The 25494-nt window shown below is 47.3% G+C and overlaps 1 protein-coding gene across 1 annotated transcript; it reads left to right on the forward strand.

Moving 5' to 3' along the window:
* Positions 1–2898: 2898 nt before the first annotated feature.
* LOC120049275 (ATP-sensitive inward rectifier potassium channel 10-like) lies at positions 2899–24956 on the forward strand. Its single transcript, XM_038995523.1, has 5 exons — positions 2899–3262; positions 3502–3713; positions 4497–4628; positions 4811–4988; positions 24541–24956. Exons 1-5 carry the CDS (start codon positions 2899–2901, stop codon positions 24954–24956), a joined length of 1302 nt encoding a protein of 433 aa, XP_038851451.1.
* The last annotated feature ends 538 nt before the right edge of the window (positions 24957–25494 follow it).

A 25494-nucleotide genomic window follows, 5' to 3' on the forward strand; every position in this document is an offset into this window, starting at 1 on the left:
CATGGATTCTATCTCTCTCTCCACATATCTTTCTCTCCTTTGGATTCTCGCTCTTGCTCCCTCTCTCTCTTTCTCTCACTCTCAATCCTCTCTTTCCCTTTCGCTGCCCCCTCACACTCTCAAACATATACTCACATATGATCACACAGTCACACACACACACACACTTTCTCCGTCTCTCTCACTCAGTCATATTTTTCAATGGTGGCTTTTGTCCCTTTCATCTACTCTCTAAACAAAGGATTCTTGTGCACACGGGACAGAGGGAGATAGAGAGAGGGAGGAAGAGAGATTATAGTCGAGAGGAAGACACAGAAGTGTTAAAAGGAATACTGAAGTGAGCGGAAATAATTGTAACAGTTTGGTCTATGACAATGATAAACACACACTCACATGATAAAGTGTCACAAACATTGTTTCGGGAAAAGTTAACATTGGTATAGCCCAGGGGTGGGCAAACTTTTTGACTCGCGGGCCACAATGGGTTCTAAAATTTGACAGAGGGGCCGGGCCAGGAGCATTTGGAGGGAGTGTTTGGGCCGGATATACTAAAGCATTAAATGTAGTGTGTGCAAACCTCATAGCACAGTAAGAACACTACAACCCAATTTATTAACTGTCTTTCAAATGTGAAAAATAGCCCTTATCAGTTAATAAATTTGTCTCAAGGAATATGCAAGATATGGCATTTACATACTATTTCGCCGCCCGTTCTTGTGTTGACTGCTTGCTAGCATAGTTTGCATGCTTCGTGGCAAAGTGACGGCTGATATTGTACTCTTTGAAAACCGCAACAGCTTCTTGGCATATCAGACATACAGCCGTTGATCGGACTTCAGTGAAGAAGTATTTTGTTGTCCACTCCTTATTAAACACTCGGCATTCGCTGTCCACTTTCCTTCTCTTTGGTCCGCTCATTTTCACAGAAGGGCTTAATGGTGACGTGAAACGAAGTGAAAATTAAAGTGAAATAAAGAGAAATACGCGCCACTCCAACAACGGTCAATGTGTTTTGAGTGCGCCATCTATTGGGGAAACGTGGGCATTGCAGGGAAAGGGGAAAAAAAGGAGGTTTTTACTATAATTTGGACAAGTTCGGCGGGCCGGATTAAAAAGCCTAACGGGCCGTATGTGGCCCGCGGGCCGTAGTTTGCCCATGTCTGGTATAGCCCATTGAGATGGCTGTGTAGTGTACGTCCCCGTATATGTGAGTGTGTGTTTACTGTATGTGTGGGAGGGGCCTCAGTAAGGTTCAGAGGTCAGCTGTGAATGCACTTAGCCTATCACAAGTCACAAGTGCCTCCTCACCCCCCATCTTAGTATTCTGAGCACAGAAATTTAAACAGATCCCTATTCATACTCACAGTGAGCTCCAGCACCAGAGAGAAAGGGAGGGTGGGAGGAGGGAGGAATAGAGTAAGCGAGTGGGGACACACAGAGAGAAAGGTCAGAAAGGAGAGTGTGTATCAGAGTGCCAAGTTCTCTGGCTTTGCTATGGTTGGTTACTTTTTATTGGATCCGGAAAGCAGAGGCAGGAAGAGACAAAAGGACCGTTTAGCCAAGAAAGAGGGCGAGAGTGTGAGAGTAAATGAAAGAAGAATAGAGAGAGAGAGAGAGAGAGAGAGAGGATACAGAAGGACGTCCAGAAGGATGCTCGGGCCAAAGTCACACACAAACAACAAGTATCCATATCCACAAGGAGAAAAACATGCCTCTTACTAGCCCTGATAACACACAAGCTATATTCTCCGGCTTCCACAAACCACACCACGTAATTAATTCTCTGACACAGAAACACATTTATTGGGAGGTGAAAATAAGCTCAATAAGTGACAGCTGTATAAGGCCCTGATGAATGTCCCATTTGAGAAGCACATGGTAGTAGACTACTGGGGTAGTGTGGGTCTAATCATTAAAGTAATCAACTGTTATAGGCCCACGTTAGGGTAATAGTCTGAGGTCTTATGAAAGTCCACAACCACTAAAAGTGTAAAGCAGTAAGACGATTATTTATTTTTTATTTTAATCGCTAGAGATGAAGCGATAATGAAAGAGATGTAGACCATGTCAGGGATTGAAGCACATTTGTAAACAGTTGATCCAGCATCTCTCATTCATAGATATTTCTTTGTCTTTATTTGTTACTTTTTTTTCTTATTCTTATTTTTTTTAGGTATACGTATATATTTTTTAAACTGCATTGTTGGATAGGGTTTGTAAGTAAGCATTTCACTGTAAGGTCCTGTTGTATTCGGCGCATGTGACAAATACAATTTGATTTGATTTGATACTACATGCTGCTTTTCTATTCCAGTTTTTGGATGGGGAATAAGTAAGCCTTGTTTCTGTTCCTCTCGATCCAGCCAGCCTGATGTGCTGCAGACACAGGAGTCCCTTAGCATTGTAGAGGGGTTTTTTTTCATGTGAAAAGACAGCTGCAACTTCACTCTGAAAGGGGGATTTTACTTTGAAAGGGGAGCTGCTGCTCCATCTGAAAAGAGAAGGATGAAGAGAACGAGTAAGAGAGAGTTTTAAATGGACCACCTTGGACAGCAACAGGCCTGCCTCTGTCCACTTGAAAAATGTTATTGTGTGTCACATTTATAATCTCTCTCTCTTTCTCTCTCCCCCTCTCCACGTCTTCCTCTCCCCCCTAAAATGTTCCACTCCTGTCATATCTTTCATTCATCCCCTTATCAACTTTTCTCCTCTATTCCTTTCCTATTCTCCCCTTTCTCACAAACCCCATCTTTTCAACTTGTTTTTCATAAACTTTATCTCTTCGTCTTTCTGACCCCCTCGCCCTCTTCACCCCTCTCCCTCACACTCCTTTTCCTCCCACTTATCCACTCAATCTCCCCCTCAACCCTTTCCCTCTCCTCCCATAAAGCTGCAGCCATGACCTCGGCCACTCCCCCGTCCTCACGTGGCTCCTCCCCCGAGAAGGTGTGTCACTCAATGACGCAGACGGAGGTTCTGAAGCCGCTGCTGGGGTCGGTGGGGGTGGCGGCAGGGGAGGCAGCGACAACGGTCTGTGCGCTCCGACGGAGACGGCGTGTTCTCTCCAAGGACGGGCACAGCAACGTGCGCATCGAGCATGTGAGCGGGCGCGGGGCGCTGTACCTGCGTGACATCTGGACGACCTTCCTGGACATGCAGTGGCGCTACAAGCTCTTCCTGTTCTCGGCCACCTTCGCCGGGACCTGGTTCCTGTTCGGGGTTCTGTGGTACCTGGTGGCGCTGGTGCACGGAGACCTGCTAGGTGAGGATGGAGGGAGGGGAAAGGGGGAGCAGAGGGTGGAGAGAGCAGGGGCGGAGAAAGAGAGAGAAGGAGATAGAGAACGTAAGTCAAGAAGAGGGAGAATAAGAGCGGTGTAGGAGTCCTTAGTTTAGCCCTTTCTCGTGTCATATCAACAGTTTGTTCTTCAACCACCTTGTATATCAAACAGTCTGCTCAGAACCTCGCCTCTTTCCCTGTATCTCTGCTCTCCCTCCTTCCAGAGTTTGACCCGCCGTCCAACCACACCCCGTGTGTGATGCAGGTGCAGACCCTAACGGGGGCGTTCCTCTTCTCGCTGGAGTCCCAGACCACCATTGGCTACGGCTTCCGTTGCATCACAGAGGAATGTCCTGCTGCCATCATCCTCCTTATCCTCCAGCTTGTCATTACCATGGTTCTGGAGATCTTCATCACAGGAACCTTCCTCGCCAAGGTACCTCACCGTGTCCTGGGCATATCAATATCATGGTTACTATTACCATCCCATTCATTAATAAAGCCTAGCACCACACTACACTCAACAGTTTCTTGTGTACATCAAGAATGGTCCACCATCCAAAGGACATCCAGCCAACTTGACACAACTGTGGGACGCATTGGAGTCAACATGGGCCGGCATCCCTGTCGAACGCTTTCGACACCTTGTAGTCCATGCCCCGGACGAACTGAGGCTGCTCTGAGGGCAAAATGGGGTGCAACTCAATATTAGGGGTTCCTAATATTTTGTACACTCAGTGTACAATACTATGAAACATTTGAACTTTGGATCGACACACATGACCAGTGTTCGGTAATATAGTCTGGCCACCATATGCATTGCATCCATACATCCAACACACAACAGTACAACTATATGCACTGGCCCCACTCAGCACTGGACTCCTGTGTTAACAACAGTGTTAATTATCCTCCCCTTTCCTCTCCTCTCCCCTCTTATCTACGAGGGTCAGGGTTATCATTCTGGCCCCTCAATAATAAGACTTACAAGCCCTTTCTTTATTTTTCACTCAGTTATCTATGTGTGTGTGTTGGGGCTGGAGGTTAAAATGATAGGAAGTGCATGCCATAGACTGTATGTATTGGTAAGGAGATGGACGGCAGGTTGTCAACAGCCTAACAAATAAACAGGATATGTTACAGATAGAATTGTGGGTAGTGTAGTTCAACATGCTACATTGTGTGGCTCTGACACACTCTTCCCCCCCATCTTCCTCAGGTGGCGCGGCCCAAGAAGAGAGGCGAGACAGTGAAGTTCAGCCAGCACGCCGTGGTGTCCAATCACGAGGGCCGACCCTGCCTCATGATCCGAGTGGCCAACATGCGCAAGAGCCTGTTACTGGGCTGCTCGGTAAAGACAGTGTGTGTGTGTGTGTGTGTGTTAGTGATTGAGTTTGAGTATTACAAACAGAAAAAATATTTCATGAAAAAATGGATCACCATGGTAGATATAGGTTGTTGTCATGTTAAGCTTCTTCAGGATTCTCACTCATGTACCGCCACAATTTAATAGGACTCCATTTTGGCTCCCAGGTAACAGGGAAGTTGCTCCAGACATCCCAGACCAAGGAGGGGGATACGGTGCGACTGGACCAGAGGAACGTTCCCTTCCAGGTGGACATGTCCAGCGACAGCCCCTTCCTCATCCTCCCACTCACCTTCTACCACATCATTGATGACAGCAGCCCGCTCAGAGCCTGGGCCGCCAAGGGTACGAGTCTCAATAACGTTGAAACTTTTACCGCAGTGGGCTAAATCAGGGTCACACAGAGTGTTTCTGGGTAGTCTTAAACACATCTACTGGGAAACAAAAGTACACACCTCACACACGTGGTTATGGGATTTAAAAAAAGAAGACACCTGTACCATGTCAGATATAGAGTTGAAATGTATTCAATTTTGAGTTTGCATCTCAATATTACACTTTATCTACATCGCAGAAGACTGAACTATAACAAAACAGTTTGACATAGAAACACAGGATTTTAGACGTTTTCAAAAAAATAAAACCAAATCTTGATGAATTATGAAAAATATGAATAGCATTCCACACACAAGGCCAAGGAGTGGTCATTGACTGCAGGGAAAGGCTACCATTATGGTTTTCTTAGTGCATGTTTGATGAGTAACCTTGCCTGAAACCTGAAGAGTTATTGGAGTTGTGTATTCTTGTTCTATAGGTCCCATTTTATGTCAAGTGTCCTTAAAGCCATGTCTTGGGAGTAATATAGTAGGCAGGCGCATGGTGTAGTTACAGGTACAGTGTAGTGTTCTTGTTCCCAAGGTGCTGGTGTAGCAGTGGTTTTTGGTTTAGTGAACGACAGTACTGTACAGTCTGTGTAAAGTAGGTGAAGTTGTTGCTATCGTTTCCATCTCACATGTCTTGATCCTCAATGGGAGGAGAGGGTCCGTTGGGGTGTGGGAACTGAAACCAACCTGTGTGGAGAGAAAGAGAAGGCTGAATTTAGGAGTTTGGAGTTTGGTGTTGTGCTGGAGAGAGGGTTCATGGCAGTAGAGGGATGGGGGAGCATGTTTGTGTGTGTGTCTGTGTGTGTGCATGCATTCTGTATGTGTGTATATGCGTACTGAATGTTTATGTGTGTATTCTTACATACTATGTGTGTGTTTTGAGGGACCGCATCGGGAGACGGCTCTCTCTGTGTGTGTGTGTGTGTGTGTGTGTGTGTGTGTGTGTGTGTGTGTGTGTGTGTGTGTTTGTGGAATGTGTGTGTAAGTGGGTGCCAGGGTGTCTCATTAGAAGACAATGGGGTACAGTCCGATACAGTGAGGGGTGGGGGATCCTGTTACAGGAGGACAGGCCTCTCATCACCACTAACCACAGGGTTATTACCGACCCACTCTGATTGCTGATCTACCTCTACACTGCTCTACCTCTCCACTACTACGCTGCTCTACCTCTTCACTCCTCCCTGATACTGACTCTCACTCCTATCTCTCCACTCCTTCCCTGCTCTACCTCTCCACTCCTCTCGGATACTGACTCTCCTTCCTATCTCTCCACTCCTCTCTGATACTGACTCACTCCTATCTCTCCACTCCTTCCCTGCTCTACCTCTCCACTCCTCTCTGATACTGACTCCTAGCTCTCCACTCCTTCACTGCTCTACCTCTCCACTCCTCCCTGATTCTGACTCTCACTCCTATCTCTCCACTCCTTCCCTGCTCTACCTCTCCACTCCTCCCTGATACCGACTCTCACTCCTATCTCTCCACTCCTTCCCTGCTCTACCTCTCCACTCCTCTCTCTCCACTCCTTCACTGCTCTACCTCTCCACTCCTCCCTGATACTGACTCTCACTCCTATCTCTCCACTCCTTCCCTGCTCTACCTCTACACTCCTATCTCTCCACTCCTTCACTGCTCTACCTCTCCACTCCTCCCTGATACTGACTCTCACTCCTATCTCTCCACTCCTTCCCTGCTCTACCTCTCCACTCCTCCCTGATACTGACTCTCACTCCTATCTCTCCACTCCTTCACTGCTCTACCTCTCCACTCCTCCCTGATACTGACTCTCACTCCTATCTCTCCACTCCTTCCCTGCTCTACCTCTCCACTCCTCCCTGATACTGACTCTCACTCCTATCTCTCCACTCCTTCACTGCTCTACCTCTCCACTCCTCTTATACTGACTCTCACTTCTCTGTTTTATCTGCAGCACTGTGTGGTATGTATGTATGCTTATCTCTCTACATCTCTCTTCCTGTGCACCCTATCCTTCTCTACTCATCAAAGCAGTTATCTTTCTCTCTCTATTTCCTGTCTATCATGAGTTTCTGTCTAGTTGAGCCGCCAGACTCCTCCTGTTAAATTGACTGTGCTCAGATTATATGGTATTGTATTACTGTACACTTAATAAGGCTTTTTAATGATGCCTGATCCCAGATAACACTCCACTTTGCTTTAGCTTCACGCGGTGTACCTTGAAAATGTAAGTAATATCTGAAAAAAATGTAATACTATATAAAAGTAGCATGCATAATACTACTATTAGAAGTATCATAATACTAATAGTACATAATACTACAGTCATTTCCCCTGCAGTATCTATGGATCTAGCTTCTAATATGGCTTCCTCTCACAGTAGCTCTGCTCGCAACTCCCCATGGTGCATTTTTGTAGATATATCTGGACCTCTTTGCACTGGAAAGGAGTTACCATGAATTTGACAGTAATTTTCAGGCATCTCGGTGGCAAGTAAAATTCCCGCCTGCCCGCCTGCCTGACCACTCTGCCAGCCCCTGAGCCTGCCTGCCGACCTGTACCTTTGCCCTCCTCTGGATTATTGACCTCTGCCTTACCCTGACCCTGAGCCTGCCTGCCTGCCGTCCGGTACTGTTGCCCCACCTCTGGTTTACTGACCCCTGCCTGCCTTGACCTGTCTATTGCCTGCCCCTGTTGGAATATTAAACTATTGTTTATTCGATGTGGTCTTACCGTCATACCTGATCGTACAAACTGGCCATGACTGACCCAGCAGACCCGGACCAGATGCGCAACGCCATCTCCTCCCAAAGAGCCTCCATTGGTAGGCACAAGGAATTTCTTCGTGGGCTGATGGATGGGGTCCAAACATTGGCTGAGCGCCATGACCTGGCGTTGGACATGCTGCTGGAGCAATTCCGCGGGTCGTCTGGGTGGCAACCTGCCACGGTGGTAACCCCACCGCCCCTCAGCAACTCGGCGGTTAGCAGCACCACCCCACTGGCCACTCCACCTTCCCGGTAGCCTCGGTTACCTCCTCCGGAACGCTTTAAGGGAGAGCCGAGCACCTGTCGGGCGTTTCTAGCTCGGTGTGCCCTCATTTTTGAGCTTCAGCCCTCCTCCTTCCCCTCGGATCGCTCCAAAATAGCCTACCTCAACATGCTGATGTCTGGAAGGGCTCTCGCCTGGGCTACCGTTCATATGGGAACCGGCTATATGCGCGAGCCTGGAGGGGTTCGTGGGAGAGGTGAGGAAGGTCTTTGATGCCCCGTTCTCTGCGAGAGAAAATGCCCAGAAGCTAATCCAGCTCTGGCAGGATGCCCGCACTGTGGCCGACTATGCGGTGGGTTTCCGTACTTTGGCAGCGGAGAGTGTGTGGAACTCGGAAGCACTGTTCGACATGTTCCTGCACGGCGTCTCGAGGAGGTTAAAGATGAGCTTGAGGCTCGGGAGATACCCACAGATTTTGACCACCCTCATCTCTTTGACCATCCACATCGATGGGCGATTGCAGGAACGACGGATGGAGAGGAAATTCGGAATCCCATGTCCAGGGATTCCACCTCGCCTCCGAGTCATCCCTGAAGTCCCCGATGGTCCCGTGGCCAAGAGCACCCAAGATTTCCCAACCTTCCTCGAGAGTCACCAAGGAGGGACGAGGCACTGTTTCCCGAGCCCGTGCAACTAGGAAGGGCTGGGCTGTCGCCAGCGGAACAGCAACACCAGATCAGCACAAGGAGCTGTCTGGATTGCGAGAGTTTGTCATTTTGTGTCTTTCTACCTGATAAAAGACCAGGCTCATGGGTAGGAGTGAGTACTCTGATGGGCCATATGGGGAAGTTTTCTGCTTCCCTTACTCGTACCCTGTCATTCTGCTGTGGGGAAACCAATCAGAAACTCTCCGGGTCCTTATTGACTCCGGGGCTGATGAGAGCTTTTTGGACACCGCACTGGCTTCTAAGCTGAACATCCCCATTCAGCTACTCTCCATTCCCGTAGATGTTAGAGCGTTGGTCGATCTATAGGTCGGATCACCCATAACACCACTCATCAAGCTACGTGTGTCAGGGAATCACAGCGAGACCATTCAGTTCCTGCTCATCAAGTCCCCCCAGATCTCAATGGTTTTGTGATTCTCCTGGCTCCAGCGACACAACCCACTCATCAACAGGTCTACGGGTGCCATCATGGGCTGGAGTCTGTTCTGCCACGCCCATTGTCTGAAGTCAGTGCAACATGCCCCGGGACATATTCCTGGGTCCTCAGAGGTGGTTCTTGATCTCTCAATTATTCCCGCGGAGTACCAGATTCTCCGGGATGTGTTCAGCAAGACTAGGGCCACTTCCCTTCCGGCGCACCGCCCGTATGACTGCGGGATTGACCTTCTCCCTAGCACCATGCCCTCCCGGAGGAGTCTGTACTCGCTATCAGGACCTGAAACCAAGGCTACGGAGGACTACATTGGGGATTCCCTAGCTACTGGATTTATCTGTTCCTCTTCCTCTCCCACTGACGCAGGGTTCTTCTTCATGGAGAGGAAGGACAAGACCCTGTGCCCATGCATTGACTACCTGGGACTCAGTGACATCACTGTAAAGAACCGTTATCCGCTACCACTAATTTCCTCGGCCTTCGAGTCGCTCCATGGGGCCACTGTGTTCTCCAAGCTGGAATTACGTAACGCCTACCACCTGTTGTGGATACGAGAGGGGGACGAGTGGAAGACCGCGTTCAACACGGCCAGCGGCCACTACGAATATCTGGTCATGCCCTTAAGCCTCAGCAACACCCCTGCCGTGTTCCAGGCTCTGGTGAATGATGTTCTCCGCAACATGGTGAACCGTTTTGTCTTTGTCTACATTGATGACATCCTCATCTTCTCCCGCTCCCCCCAAGAACACGTGCTCTATGTCCGGCAGGTTCTCCAGCGCCTTCTGAAGAACCAGTTGTTCGTTAAGGCGGAAAAGTGCAAGTTTCATCGCTCCACCATTCCCTTTCTGGGCTACATCATCTCTGCTGGGTGCGTCAAGATGGATCCCAAGAAGGTGAAAGTGGTGGTGGATTGGCCTCAGCCTATGTCTAGGGTGCAGCTGCAACACTTCCTGTGGTTCGCCAACTTTTATCACCCTTTTATCTGGGGTTACAGCACCCTGGCCTCCCCCCTGTCTGCCCTCACCTCTACTAAATTTCCGTTCACGTTGTGCATGGCTGCGAACCGGGCATTAAGCTGCATCCCTGTGCTTTCTTCTCCCACCGCCTCACCGCCACGGAGAGGAATTACGATGTGGGGAATCGGGAGCTTCTCGCGATGAAGATGGCATTGGAGGAATGGATGCACTGGCTTGAAGGGGCGGAACATCCGTTCATTGTGTTGGACCGACCACAAAACCTGGAGTATCTCCGCACTGCTAAGCGCCTCAACTCCAGGCAGGCGAGATGGGCCCTGCTCTTTACCCGGTTCAACTTTTCCCTTTCCTACCGGCCGGGGTCCAAAAACATCAAGCCGGATGCCCTGTCTCGCTGCTATAACCCCACAGCTACCACCCCGGAGCCCGAGACAATCCTTCCCACCTCGTGCCTGGCGACGGCACTCAGCTGGGGTATCGGGAAACAGGTCTGGGAGGCGCAGCGTTCCCAGTGAACCCAGGGGGGTCCAGATAACCGGAAGTTTGTGCCTGACGCTGTCCACTCCGCGGTCCTGGACTGGGCCCATTCCTCCAGGCTTGCCTGCCAGCCGGGCTCCCGGCAGACCCTGGCCTTTGTGCGACAATGCTTTTGGTGGCCTACCATGGTTCCCGACGTTGCCGCCGCCTGCACGGTCTGTGCGCGAAACAAAACTCCTCGCCTAATTCCAGCTGGCCTCTTCCAACCTCTGCCTGTCCCTCATCGCCCCTGGTCTCACATCTCTTGGACGTTGTCACAGGTCTCCCACCATCTGCTGGCAACACCGCCATCCTGACCGTGGTGGATCGTTTTTCCATGGCTGCCCACTTAATTCCTCTCCCCAAGTTACCCTCTGCCAAGGAGATGGCCCAGCTCATGGTGCAGCACGTCTCCGCCAACCCCACCACCTGGAGCGCAGCAGCTGGTGTGGGTGGAATATGCCCGCAACACCCTTACCTGATCAGCCACGGGCCTATCACCGTTTGAGTGTTACCTGGGGTCACAGCGCCCGCTCTTCCCTGAGCAGGAAGAGGAGGTCGGCATACCTTTTGCCAAGATGTTCGTCCGTTGCTGTCGTCGTATCTGGAGGAGAGCCCGGTCGGTCCTCCTCAAGACCACCTCCAGGTATCTACGATAAGCGGATCACCATCAGCCGGGTCCCCGGTATCATCTCGGGCAGAAGGTATGGCTATCCACCCGGGATCTGCCCCTCCCGCAAACTCTCCCCCCAGTTTATCGGCCCGTTCCCAATCACCAAGATCATTAGCCCCTCTGCTGTTCGTCTTCTGTTGCCCCGTACCCTTCGTATACATCCCACCTTTCATGTGTCCATAGTCAAATCCTCGTCTCACAGCCCTTTGTCTCCCGTTTTTCCAGTCTATCTTTTCTCGCCCTCCTGGTTTTTGACCCTTGCCTGTCCTGACTCAGAGCCCGCCTGCCTGACCACTCTGCCTTACCCTGACCCTGAGTCAGCCTGCCTTCCGGTACCGTTGCCCCACCTCTGGTTTACTGACCCCTGCCTGCCTTGACCTGTCTATTGTCTGCCCCTGCTGGAATATTAAACTATTGTTTACTCGACGTGGTCTGCATCTGGGTCTTACCTTCATACCTGATAGACACGCTCGATGTTTGAATAAAATCAGCTGGCAGTGGCTGGGTGGAGGTGGCAGTTGTGGTAGCCACTGCTCTGTCCAGGGTTGGCGAAGGGGTTGTTGCTGGGAAAACTGGGAACCGTGCAGATGCTGGGGCCGGGACTGTAAACCACGGATTGGTGCTGGGACTGGGAAATAGGAACCGAGATCCAGGAACAAGGATTTGGTGCAGGAGACGGGTCCGGATCTGTAGAGGGGAGGAAGGACAACCTGAGGAGCAAGCAGACACACAAGCAAGCCCTAAACCCGGAGGTCAGTGGTGGTACTCCCTTGTGGCCTGCTCGCTCCGGCTGAAGATCTGATGTTTGGTCCTTCCTCGCACCTCTTCCATGTTCTGGTGTTGGGACAAGTGCTAGTGATGGGTTGCTGGCGCTGCTTTGACCATTTCAATGCAGAGGTGCGGGTCATTTGTGTTGTTGGGTGCTTCTTGGCTGTTGACAGGTCTTGGCATGCCTCCCACTGACTGCCTGGGGGAGGGTGATGCAGTATGAGGGGTGAAGGCAGCTCCGTGTCCGGGAGGTCTGGGGCAGTAAGGGGATGGGAGGAGGGATCTGGGCCTGTAAGGTCAATAGGGACAAGGGGGTAGGGGGTAGGTCAGGTACAGTAAGGACCAGGGGGGATGGATCAGGGATGGTAAAGAGTGGAGGGAGGTAGGGGGAATGGAGACAGGTATTAGAGGGGAAGCCGGTTTCTTTGAAGGGATAACCTGTTTGGGATAGGGGGCAGCATTTTCACGTTCGGATGAAAAGCGTGGCCAGAGTAAACTTCCTGCTACTCAGGCCCAGAAACTAATATATGCATATTATAGTAGATTTGGATAGAAAACACTCTGAAGTTTCTAAAACTGTTTGAATGATGTCTGTGAGTATAACAGAACTCATATGGCAGGCGAAAACCTGAGAAAAATCCAACCAGGAAGTGGGAAATCTGAGGTTTGTAGTTTTTCAACTCATTGCCTTTCTAATATACAATGTCTATGGGGTCATATTGCACTTCCTAAGGCTTTCACTAGATGTCAACAGTCTTTAAAACCTTGTTTGAGGCTTCTACTGTGAAGGAGGAGATAATGAGAGCTGTTTCAACCAGATGTCTGGCAGAGTGCCATGAGCTGGTCACACGCATGGCCTTGAGAGCGACCTGCATTCCATTGCATTTCTAAAGACAAAGTAATTCTCCGGTTGAAAGATTATTGAAGATTTATGTTAAAAACATCCTAAAGATTGATTCTATACATCAAAAACAAATGAGGACCAAGGCACTCTTCATATAATTAATTTAGTCATTCTTTTTGATGACCAATTTACCCCTTTTACCAAAGAGCACCTTCTGTCTACCAAATGTACTATTGTGTACTTTAATAGCGCTTCCCTTCCTCCTCTTTCTACTGATTCTATACATCGTTTGACATGTTTCTACGAACTGTTATATAACTTTTTGGACTTTTCGTCTGAACTTTCAGCTGGACTTGCCCGCGCCTCGTGAGTTTGGATTGTGAACTGAACGCGCTAACAAAAAGGAGGTATTTGGACATAAATGATGTACTTTATCGAACAAAACAAACATTTATTGTGTAACTGGGATTCCTTTGAGTGCATTCTGATGAAGGTCATCAAAGGCAAGTGAATATTTATAATGCTATTTCTGACTTCTGTTGACTCCACAACATGGCGGGTACCTGTATGGCTTGTTTTTGTGTCTGAGCGCCTTACTCAGATTATTGCATGGTGTGCTTTTTCTGTATTTTTGAAATCTGACACAGCGGTTGCATTAAGGAGAAGTATATATTTAATTCTGTGCATAACAGTTTTATATTTTATCAAAATTTATGATGAGTATTTCTGTAAATTCATGTGTCTCTCTGAAAATTCGGCGGATGTTTTCGAGGCACAACATTACTGACCATAACGCGCCAATGTAAACTGAGATTTTTGGATATAAATATGAACTTTATCGAACAAAACATAAATTTATTGTGTAACATGAAGTCCTATGAGTGCCATCTGATGAAGATCAAAGGTTAGTGATGAATTTGATCTCTATTTCTGCTTTTTGTGACTCCTCTCTTTGGCTGGAAAATGGCTGTATGTGTTTTCGTGACTAGGCTCTGACCTAACATAATCATATGGTGTGCTTTCGCTGTAAAGTATTTTTGAAATCGGACACGATGGGTAGATTAACAAGAAGTTAAGCTTTAATTTGGTGTATTGCACTTGTGAATGTATGAAAGTGAAAAATGTCAAAAAATATTTTTGAATTTCGCGCTCTGCCTTTTCAGCGGAATGTTGTCGAGGGGTTCCAAGAAGATAAGGAGCTTTGGGGGTTGTGTTTGTTGGAGTTTGGGTTCTAGTGTGGTCTTCTTGTCTGGTATCTTGTTGGTGTTTGGTTTTGTTGTTTTCTTCCTCTTGCTTTTGGTGACTTGTGTCCAGTTTGGATGGCTCCGTTGGGGATGGCCGCCGTTTTATCTGTACTATTCTTTGTGTTTTTTTGCACTGTTTTAAACTTTTTTGTACATAATGTTTCCATCATTTCCTATGACTGAAAAAAGCTTTTTGACATTAGAACAGTTATTACTCACCTCGGTCTGGACAAAGATTTTTTCTTTAATGAGGCGGACGCGAAGGATATACTGCTCTTCCCAGACCAGGCCCAAATGAGGAGACACAGCTACAGGGGTCGGCAAGCCAGATGCCTGGCGAGAGTATTTAAAAAAAAATATATTTCACCTTTATTTAACCAGGTAGGCCAGTTGAGAACAAGTTGAGACCTGGCCAAGATAAAGCAAAGTATTGCGACAAAAACAACAACACAGAGTTACACATAAACAAACGTACAGTCAATAACACAGTATGTGGATAATCCGCCTCTACCCCCATTCTACTGGCGAACGTGCAATCACTGGAGAATAAACTGGATGCGTGCCGTTCGAGATAATTGTATCAACGGGACATTACAAATGGTAAAATCCTGTTTCACCGCGTCGTGGCTGAACAAGGACATAGATAATATACAGTTAGCTGGGTTTTCTGTGCATTGGCAAAACAGAACAGCAGCCTCCAGTAAGATCAGGGGGGTGGTCTGTGTCTCTTTATTAACAACAGCTGGTGCACTCTCTCTAAAAACTGCACTCCATGATCTGTAAAAGGCCACAAACAAGAAATTGCTCACCTAGAGGCTGAGCTCCTAGTGGTCGGGGACTTTAATGCAGGAAAATTGAAATCCGTTTAATCTAATTTCTACCAGCATGTCAAATAAATCTCTAAATCCTCTTTACTCCACACAGAGACGCGTACAAAGCTCTCCCTTGCCCTCCATTTGTCAAATCAGACCATAACTCTATCCTCCTGATTCTTGCTTACAAGCAAAAACTCAAACAGGTAGTACCAGTTATGCGCTAAATATGTAAGTGGTCCGATGAAGTGGATGCTAAGCTACAGAACTGTTTTGCTGACACTGACTGGAATATGTTCCGGGATTCATCTGATAGCATTGAGGAGTATACCACATCAGTCACCGGCTTCATTAATAAGTGCATCGACGTCGGCAACACAGTGACCGTACGTACATATCCAAACCAGAAGCCATGGATTACAGGCAACATTCGCACTGAGCTAAAGGATAGAGCTACCGATTTCAACGAGTGGGACACTAACCTGGACGCTTATAATTAATCCCGCTACGCCCTATGATGAACCATCAAACAGGCAAAGCATCAATACAGGACTAAGATCAAATTCTACTACACTGGCTCTGATGCTCGTCGGATGTGGCAGGGCTTGCAAACTATCGCTGACTACAAGTAGAAACACAGCCGTGAGCTGCCCAGTGACAAGCCTATCAGACGAGCTAAATGCCTTCTATTCTCGCTTCGAGGTAAGCAACACTGAACCATGCATGAAAGCATCGGCTGTTCTGGACAACTGCGTGATCTCGCTCTTCGTAGCCGATGTGAGTAAGCAGGTTAAACTGGGTAACATTCACGAGGCCGCAGGGCCAGATGGATTACCAGGACGCATACTCAGAGCATTCGTTGACCAGCCAGCAAGTGTCTTCACTGACATTTTCAATACCTACATGTTTCAAGCTGACCACCGTAGTCCCTGTGCCCAAGAACATCAAGGTAACCTGCCTAAATGACTACTGTCCCGTAGCACTCACTTCTGTAGCCATGAAATGCTTTGAAACTGGTCATGGCTCACATCAACACTATCATCCCAGAAACCCTGGACCCACTCCAATTTGCATACCGCCCCAACAGATCCACAGACAACGCAATCTCTATTGCACTTCACACAGCCCTTTCCCACCTGGACAAAAGGAACACCTATGTGAGAATGCTGTTCATTGACTACAGCTCAGCCTTCAACACCATAGTGCCCTCCAAGCTCATCACTAAGCCAAGGACCCTGGGACTGAACACCTCCCTCTGCAACTGGATCCTGGACTTCCTGATGGGCCGCCCCCAGGTGGTGAGGGTAGTCAACAACACATCCGCCACAAAGACTCTCAACACAAGGGCCTCTCAGGGGTGCGTGCTTAATCCCCTCTTGTACTTCCTGTTCACCCACGACTGCGTGGCCATGCACGACTCCAACACCATCATTAAGTTTGCAGACGACACGACGGTGGTAGGCCTGATCACCGACAACGGTGAGACAACCTATAGGGATGAGGTCAGAGACCTGGCAGTGTGGTGCGAGGACAACAATTTCTTCCTCAACGTGAGCAAGACAAAGGAGCTGATTGTGGACTACGAGAAAAGGAGGGCAGAGCATGGCCCCATTTACATGGAGGTCAAGATCTTCAAGTTCCTTGGGGCCCACATCACTAAGGACTTATCATGGTCCAAACACACTAACACAGTCATGAGGAGGAGGGCACGACAACGTCTATTCCCCATCAGGAGGCTGAAAGGATTTGCCTTAGGCCCTCAGATTCCCCAAAATTTCTTTCGCACCATCGAAAGCATCCTGACTGGTTGCATCACCGCTTGATATCCGACTGCAAGGCGCTACAGTGCGTTCGGTCCAGTACATCACTGGGATTGAGATCTGCCATCCAGGACCTCTATACCAGGCTGTGTCAGAAGAAGGCCCTAAAAATTGTCATAGACTCCAGCCACCAATGTCATAGACTGTTCTCTCTGCAACCATGCGTCAAGCAGTACCAGAGGGCCAAGTCTGGGGGGAAAAAGGCTCCTTAACAGCTTCTACCCCCAAGCCATAAGACTGCTGAACAGTTAATCAAAGGGCTACCAGGACTATTTTCATTGACCCCCTTATTTTATTCTTATCTACTATCATTTAATTTGCACTGTTTCTCTTGCACAGGCTCGATGTACACTCACTGTACTCTAACCACACACCCACGTATACTACACTGACACTCCAACACACACACACACACTGCTGCTACTTTCTGTTTATTATCTATGCAGTGTCACTTTGCCTCTACCTACATGTTCATATTACATCAATTACCTCAACTACCTCATACCCCTGCACATTGACTCGGTACTGGTACCCCTTGTACTCGATATAGCCTCATTATAGTTATAGTTATTTTTATTGTGTTACTATTTTTCCCTTTAGTTTTTTTTTTTTTTTTTTAACTCTGCATTTTTGGTTAAGGAGCTCGGAAGTAAGCATTTCACAGTATTCGGTGCATGTGACAAATAAAATTTGATTTGAGGTTAGGTCGTCATCACTGTCTGAAAAAGGGGGTTGTGAGGTGAGGAGTTCTTCCGGCTCACCATTGTCTAGGAGTTTGGAAGGGTTGGAGGCAGGGCCATAACCAGGGTTAACCAGGGTTTGAGTTATAGTGAGGTCTCGAAGGGGGGAAGGTGGCATTTTTTGGGAAAAGCTAATTTCCTGCATTTTTTTACAATAAAGAAACGCTAAAATGCTACATGGAGAACAGCAAAAACAAGCAAAAATGACCCCAGCAGTTATCACCTTGGCTGCTGTATGTTCATTCACCTCAGTCGATCTACAAACACATAGCTTATTATCTATACAATTGGAATGTTATACCCCTGTACGGGGGGGAAATATGAGAAATGATTCAGCGACTGTTCAGTCAGTTGTAATGATGAATTGCATAAAATCCTCAACTCTTTACATAGATATCTCTTTTCTCAAATTACATAGCATTGACATTTGTTTTCCTAGGCATTACTAATCAAGCGCCGCACAAACAGACATCAATGGAGCACACAAATTGTCGTATTATTACATTCACATTAATTATTCGAATATTACTTATGATTCTGAATTAATATCAGTGATTTAGTGGTAAAAAAAAGTGGCTAATGGATAAGACGAACAACAACCGATATAAACTAAAACGTACACATTTTTAGAACTGTATTGTGTACAAGATGGCACCGGAGGAGATGGCCGCCGTTTTACGGTCTCCTAACCAATTGTGCTATTATGTGTTTTTTTTTGCGATATTTGTAAATTATTTTGTACATAATGTTTCTGCAACCGTATCTTACGGCAGAAAAGAGCTTCTGGATATCAGGACAGCGATCACTCACCTCGGATTAGACAAAGATTTTTCAACAACAACAACAGGCAGGACTCACAGGATATTCTCCAAACACCCCACAGGGCAGACATCCCAATTATTCGCAAAAGGAAGCGACGCAGAGGACGAAGAGCTGGATGCCTCGTCCGGACCCGCAGAAGGCGAGTGGGAAAGCTGCCGTTACCGTCAATACAACTCGCCAACGTGCATCATTGGACAATAAACTAGACGAGGTACGATCACGAATATCCTACCAACGGGACATCAAAAACTGTAATATCCTATGTTTCACGGAATCGTGGCTGAATGACGACATGGATATTCAGCTAGCGGGTTATACGCTGCACCGGCAAGATAGAAGAGCACACTCCGGTAAGACGAGGGGATGTGGTCTGTGCATATTTGTAAACAACAGCTGGTGCACGAAATCTAAGGAAGTCTCTAGATTTTGCTCGCCTGAAGTAGAGTATATTGTGATAAATTGCAGGCCACACTACTTGCCTAGAGAGTTCTCAGCTATATTTTCCGTGGCTGTTTATTTACCACCACAAACAGATGCTGGCACTAAGACCGCACTCAGTCAGCTGTATAAGGAAATAAGCAAACAGGAAACCACTCACCCAGAGGCGGCGCTCCTAGTAGCCTGAGACTTTAATGCAGGGAAATATAAATCAGTTCTACCAAATCTCTATCAACATGTTAAATGTGCAACCAGAGGGGAAAAAATTCTAGATCACCTGTACTCCACACACAGAGATGCGTACAAAGCTCTCCCTCGCCTTCCATTTGGTAAATCCGACCACAATTCTATCCTCCTGATTCCTGCTTACAAGCAAAAAATTAAAGCTGGAAGCACAAGTGTCTCGGTCTATAAAAAAATGGTCAGATGAAGCAGATGCTAAACTACAGGACTGTTTTGCTATCACAGACTGGAACATGTTCCGGGATTCTTCCAATGACATTGAGGAATACACCACATCAGTCACAGGCTTTACCAATAAGTGCATTGAGGACGTCGTCCCCACAGTGACTGTATGTACGTACCCCAAACAGAAGCCATGGATTACAGGCAACATTCACACTGAGCTAAAGGGTAGAGCTACCGCTTTCCAGGTGCGGGACTCAAACCCGGAAGCTTACAAGAAATCCCACTATGCCCTGTGACGAACCATCAAACAGGCAAAGCGTCAATACAGGGCTAAGATTGAATCAAACTACACCGGCTCTGACGCTCGTCGGATGTGGCAGGGCTTGCAAACTATTACAGACTACAAAGGAAGCACAGCCGCGAGCTGCCCAGTGACACGAGCCTACCAGACGAGCTAAACCACTTCTATACTCGCTTCGAGTCAAGCAACACTGACGCATGCATGAGAGCATCAGCTGTTCCGGATGGCTGTGTGATCACGCTCTCAGTAGCCGACGTGAGTAAGACCCTTAAACAGGTCAACATACACAAGGCTGCGGGGCCAGACGGATTACCAGGACATGTGCTCCGGGCATGTGCTGACCAACTGGCAGGTGTCTTCACTGACATTTTCAACATGTCCCTGATTGAGTCTGTAATACCAACATGCTTCAAGCAGACCACCATTGTCCCTGTGCCCAAGAACACAAAGGCAACCTGCCTAAATGACTACAGACCCGTAGCCCTCACGTCCGTAGCCATGAAGTGCTTTGAAAGGCTGGTAATGGCTCACATCAACACCATTATCCCAGAAACCATAGACCCACTCCAATTTGCATACCGCCCAAACAGATCCACAGATGATGACATCTCTATTGCACTCCACACTGCCCTTTCCCACCTGGACAAAAGGAACACCTATGTGAGAATGCTATTCATTGACTACAGCTCAGCATTCAACACCATAGTACCCTCAAAGCTCATCACTAAGCTAAGGAACCTGGGACTAAACACTTCCCTCTGCAACTGGATCCTGGACTTCCTGACGGGCCGCCCCCAGGTGGTGAGGGTTGGTAGCAACACATCTGCCACGCTGATCCTCAACACTGGCTCTCAGGTTGAGAGCGTCAAATTCCTTGGTGTCCACATCAATAACAAACTAGAATGGTCCAAAACACACCAAGACAGTCGTGAAGAGGGCACGACAAAGCCTATTCCCCCCCAGGAAACGAAAAAGATTTGGCATGGGTCGTGAGATCCTCAAAAGGTTCTACAGCTGCAACATCGAGAGCATCCTGACCGGTTGCATCACTGCCTGGTATGGCAATTGCTCGGCCTCCGACCGCAAGGCACTTCAGAGGGTAGTGCGTACGGCCCAGTACATCACTGGGGCAAAGCTGCCTGCCATCCAGGACCTCTACATCAGGCGGTGTCAGAGGAAGGCCCTAAAAATTGTCAAAGACCCCAGCCACCCCAGTCATAGACTGTTCTCTCTACTACCGCATGGCAAGCGGTACCGGAGTGCCAAGTCTAGGACAAAAATGCTTCTCAACAGTTTTTACCCCCAAGCTATAAGACTCCTGAACAGGTAACCAAATGGTTACCTGGACTATTTGCATTGTGTGCCCCTCCCAACCCCTCTTTTACACTGCTGCTACTCTCTGTTTATCTTATATGTATAGTCACTTTAACTATACATTCATGTACGTACTACCTCAATTGGCCCGACCAACCAGTGCTCCCGCACATTGGCTAACCGGGCTATCTGCATTGTGTCCCACCACCCGCCAACCCCTCTTTTTACGCTACTGCTACTCTCTGTTCATCATATATGCATAGTCACTTTAACCATACCTCAATAAGCCTGACTAACCGGTGTCTGTATTTAGCCTTGCTACTCTTATTTTCAAATGTCTTTTTACTGTTGATTTATTTCTTTACTTACCTACACACACACACACACAACACACACACACCTTTTTCGCACTATTGGTTAGAGCATGTAAGTAAGCATTTCACTGTAAGGTCTACACCTGTTGTATTCGGCGCACGTGACAAATACACTTTGATTTGATTTTGATTTGAAGATAGGCCATGTGGAGATGTTCATATTGAAACACATTGTTCTATAAGATTAGTACAGATTTTCTCAGGGACTCCACATTGGGCACCGACCCCAAGTTTGGGAACCACTGTACTAACCTCTTTCTCTGCTTTCTCCCTCTCTCTGTCTCCTCTGCTTCCTCCTGCTTGCATGGCAGCCTGCCTCAGCCTCACCACTGAGCACCACATCACTGTCTGTCTCAGTAGCCTACTTTGTTATGCAAAGTAATTATGAGAACTTAGTAACCAATTTATTTATCCTGCTGAGGCAGGCTCTGTTTCAAGTTAGCTTCTTACTTCATCCTTCTAGCTAGCTAAGTAATACTAGCCAGAGCCTTTGCCGGCAGCTAGCCATCTGACTGACATACAGTTGAAGTCGGAAGTTTACATATACCTCAGCCAAATACATTTCAACTCAGTTTTTCACAATTCCTGACATTTAATCCTAGTAAAAATTTCCTCTCTTAGGTCAGTTAGGCTCACCACTTTATTTTAAGAATGTGAAATGTCAGAATAATAGTAGAGAGAATGATTTCTCTCAGCTTTTATTTCTATCATCACATTCCCAGTGGGTCAGAAGTTTACATACACTCAATTAGTATTTGGTAGCATTGCCTTTAAATTGTTTAACTTGGGTCAAACGTTTTGGGTAGCCTTCCACAAGCTTCCCACAATAAGTTGGGTGAATTTTGGCCCATTCCTCCTGACAGAGCTGGTGTAACTGAGTCAGGTTTGTAGGCCTCCTTGCTCGCACATGCATTTTCAGGTCTGCCCACACATTTTCTATAGGATTGAGGTCAGGGCTTTGTGATGGCCACTCCAATACCTTGTCTTGTTGTCCTTAAGCCATTTGCCACAACTTTGGAAGTTTGCTTGGGGACATTGTCTATTTGGAAGATCCATTTGCGACCAAGCTCTAACTTCCTGACTGATATCTTGAGATATTGCTTCAATTTATCCACATAATTGTCCTCCCCCATGATGCCATCTATTTTGTGAAGTGCACCAGTCCCTCCTGCAGGAAAGCACCCCCACAACATGATGCTGCCACCCCTGTGCTTCACGGTTGGGATGGTGTTCTTCAGATTGCAAGCCTCTCCATTTTTCCTCCAAACATAACAATGGTCATTATGGCCAAACAGTTCTATTTTTGTTTCATCATACCAGAGGACATTTCTCCAAAAAGTACGATCTTTGTCCCCATGTGCAGTTGCAAACCGTAGTCTGGCTTTTTTATGGCGGTTTTGGAGCAGTGGCTTCTTCCTTGCTGAGCGGCCTTTCAGGTTATGTCGATATATGACTCATTTTACTGTGGATATAGATACTTTTGTACCTGTTTCCTCCAGCATCTTCACAAGGTCCTTTGCTGTTGTTCTGGGATTGATTTGCACTTTTCACACCAAAGTACGTTCATCTCTAGGAGACCGAACGCGTCTCCTTCCTGAGCGGTATGACGGCTGCGTGGTCCCATGGTGTTTATACTTGCGTACTGTTTGTACAGATGAACGTGGTACCGTCAGGCATTTGGAAATTGCTCCCAAGAATGAACCAGACTTGTGGAGGTCTACAATTCTTTTCCTGAGGTCTTGGCTGATTTCTTTAGATTTTCCCATGTCAAGCAAAGAGGCACTGAGTTTGAAGGTAGGCCTTGAAATACATCCACAGGTATACCTCCAATTGACTCAGGCTAATTGACATAATTTATCAGAACCTTCTAAAGCCATGACATAATTTTCTAGAATTTTCCAAGCTGTTTAAAGGCACAGTCAACTTAGTGTATGTAAACTTCTGACCACTGGAATAGTGATACTGTGAATTATAATTGACTTGTGTCATGCACAAAGTAGATGTCCTAACCGACTTGCCAAAACTATAGTTTGTTAACAAGAACTTTGTGGAGTGGTTAAAAAACAAGTTTTAATGACTCCAACCTAAGTGTATGTAAAATTCCAACTTCAACTGTATAAGCGACTACCAGTTGTGCACTCATTCTCCGTTTTTTGTTTGTTTGGGGGAATTGGAAACACCGTCAGCAGCGTCTCAAGTTTTGCCTACTTCTCTAGTGAAACGGCTCCGACCTGGGGTAATTTGTTTCACTTCTCAGGCCCTCAGGCCTTAGGCCTGTGCCAAGAGAGGGCGGAGTTAGCCGTTTGAGAGAGTGGTGTTATGGTGTTGGCCCTTACCCTGCCGGCGTAGGAACTGGGGCAGGTTCTGAAGAAATAGCTCCTCTGACTAACTAGACTGTCTACCACATACCATGCATTGTGTACTGTATGTATGTATGTATGTATGTATGTATGTATGCATGCGTGCTTGCCACAGGAGGTTGGTGGCACCTTAATTGGGGAGGATGGGCTTGTGGTAATGGCTGGAGTGGAATGGTATCAAATACATGGTTTCCATGTGTTTGATGCCATTCACGCCGTTCCAGCCATTATTGTGAGCCGTCCTCCCCTCAGCAGCCTCCACTGGTGCATGCGTACATGTGTGTGTGCTTGTGCGTTCGTGCATGGGCATGTGTGTGTGTTACGAAACACTGTTTTTGCCTCAGTGAGAGCAGTACTGGGTTCAGGTTAGGATAAGGGCTGTTTTCACAGATGACGGAACATCTCTGAGTGTGGGCTGTTGACGCAGGTGTGTGCTTGTTGGGTGTGTATATGCCTTGTAGCGTACTATTTGTGTAATGGTGGTTGTGTGTTAGTGAAAGGTGATGCGTATGTTAATGGTATCATTATGTACATGTTTTCTTTAATGGGTCTTTGTATGAATGTGTGATCGGATTTCAGGAACAACTGCTTGAACAGGGTGCTGTGTTTGTGTTCTTGATGTTCTTTATGAGTTTAGTCATTTGTGTTTACAGTAAGTGTGTGTTTTTGTGAGTAGCTGTGTGGGTTTTATGTTTTGGAGCAGGCTTGTAGAAAGAGAGTGTGTATGGTAAGCGGCCACACTCTAACTTCTCTCAATGGACTGTGCTTATATCGCAGTCGCCATGGTGCACTTTAGCTTTGGTTTTACGCAAGGAAGTCCCACACCCTTTAGTCCATATATTTTGTGATCTGGATTCAGCAGAGAAATCAGATGGTAAGTCAAGATAACATTTAGCCTTTTATTGTTACAGCCCATTCTGGCGTATGCATATTTAGTGCTAAAGAGTTTGTATCTTTCTTTCATTCTCTCTGTCGTAGGAGGGGGATGGACGGATCCGGATCTGGCAGACTTTGAGCTGCTGGTGATCATGAGTGCCACGGTAGAGCCCACCTCCGCCACCTGCCAGGTGCGCACCTCCTACCTTCCTGACGAGATCCTGTGGGGTTACGAGTTCCCCCCCGTTGTCTCCCTGTCCCCCTCGGGGAAGTATGTGGCCGACTTCGCCTTCTTCGACAAGGTGGCCAAAACAAAGACCACCCCTCTCTTCAAACAGGCCTCGCCCCCAAGCCCAGCTATGCGCTCCTCCCGTTACCATGGCAGCAGCAGAGGGAGCGAGGAGGAAGGGGCAGACCCGGAGAAGATCAAACTGGAGGAGAGCTATAGAGGGGAGGAGAGGGGGAGGGGCAGGGGGAGAGATAGTAGTCTTCTCAGTGTCCGTATCAGCAATGTCTAGAGAGAGAGAGAGCACGAGTAGGATGCAATGAGAGAGCAAGGAGAAAGGAGAAATGATATGTATGGAGATTGAACAATTATCAAGTGAGAAAACATTATTGAATGCAATAGAGATGAACTGCTCCCCTGTTGGGAAACGTGAACACAAAACACACACTTACACACATGCGCTTGTGTTTTGGATTTGATGGGAATGTATCACCCCTTGTGGTTGATAAGGATTTCCACAACCTGGAAAGGGACAACATACTGTACATCCCATCTGGGTTTACTGTACTGTAATCAAAGATGGACTAAGGGGGCTTTTTAAACTTCATATGTCTGTATTTTTTAATGAAAGTACTTGTGTAACTATAAAGGTTGACTGGTTTATGTGAACATAACATGGTTTACTTGGACATAATCACAGAATCATGGTACTGTTTCTGTTTTTTTACACAAAAAGGTACTCTGTCCGCAGGAGATGGGAGTGGAAGCACTGGAAAACAAAACTATTTTTCTTTAAGGATTTTTACTGAATATATCATATTGTATGTATG

Source organism: Salvelinus namaycush, chromosome 6 (assembly GCF_016432855.1).
Source record: "Salvelinus namaycush isolate Seneca chromosome 6, SaNama_1.0, whole genome shotgun sequence".
Lineage (NCBI taxonomy): Eukaryota > Metazoa > Chordata > Actinopteri > Salmoniformes > Salmonidae > Salvelinus > Salvelinus namaycush.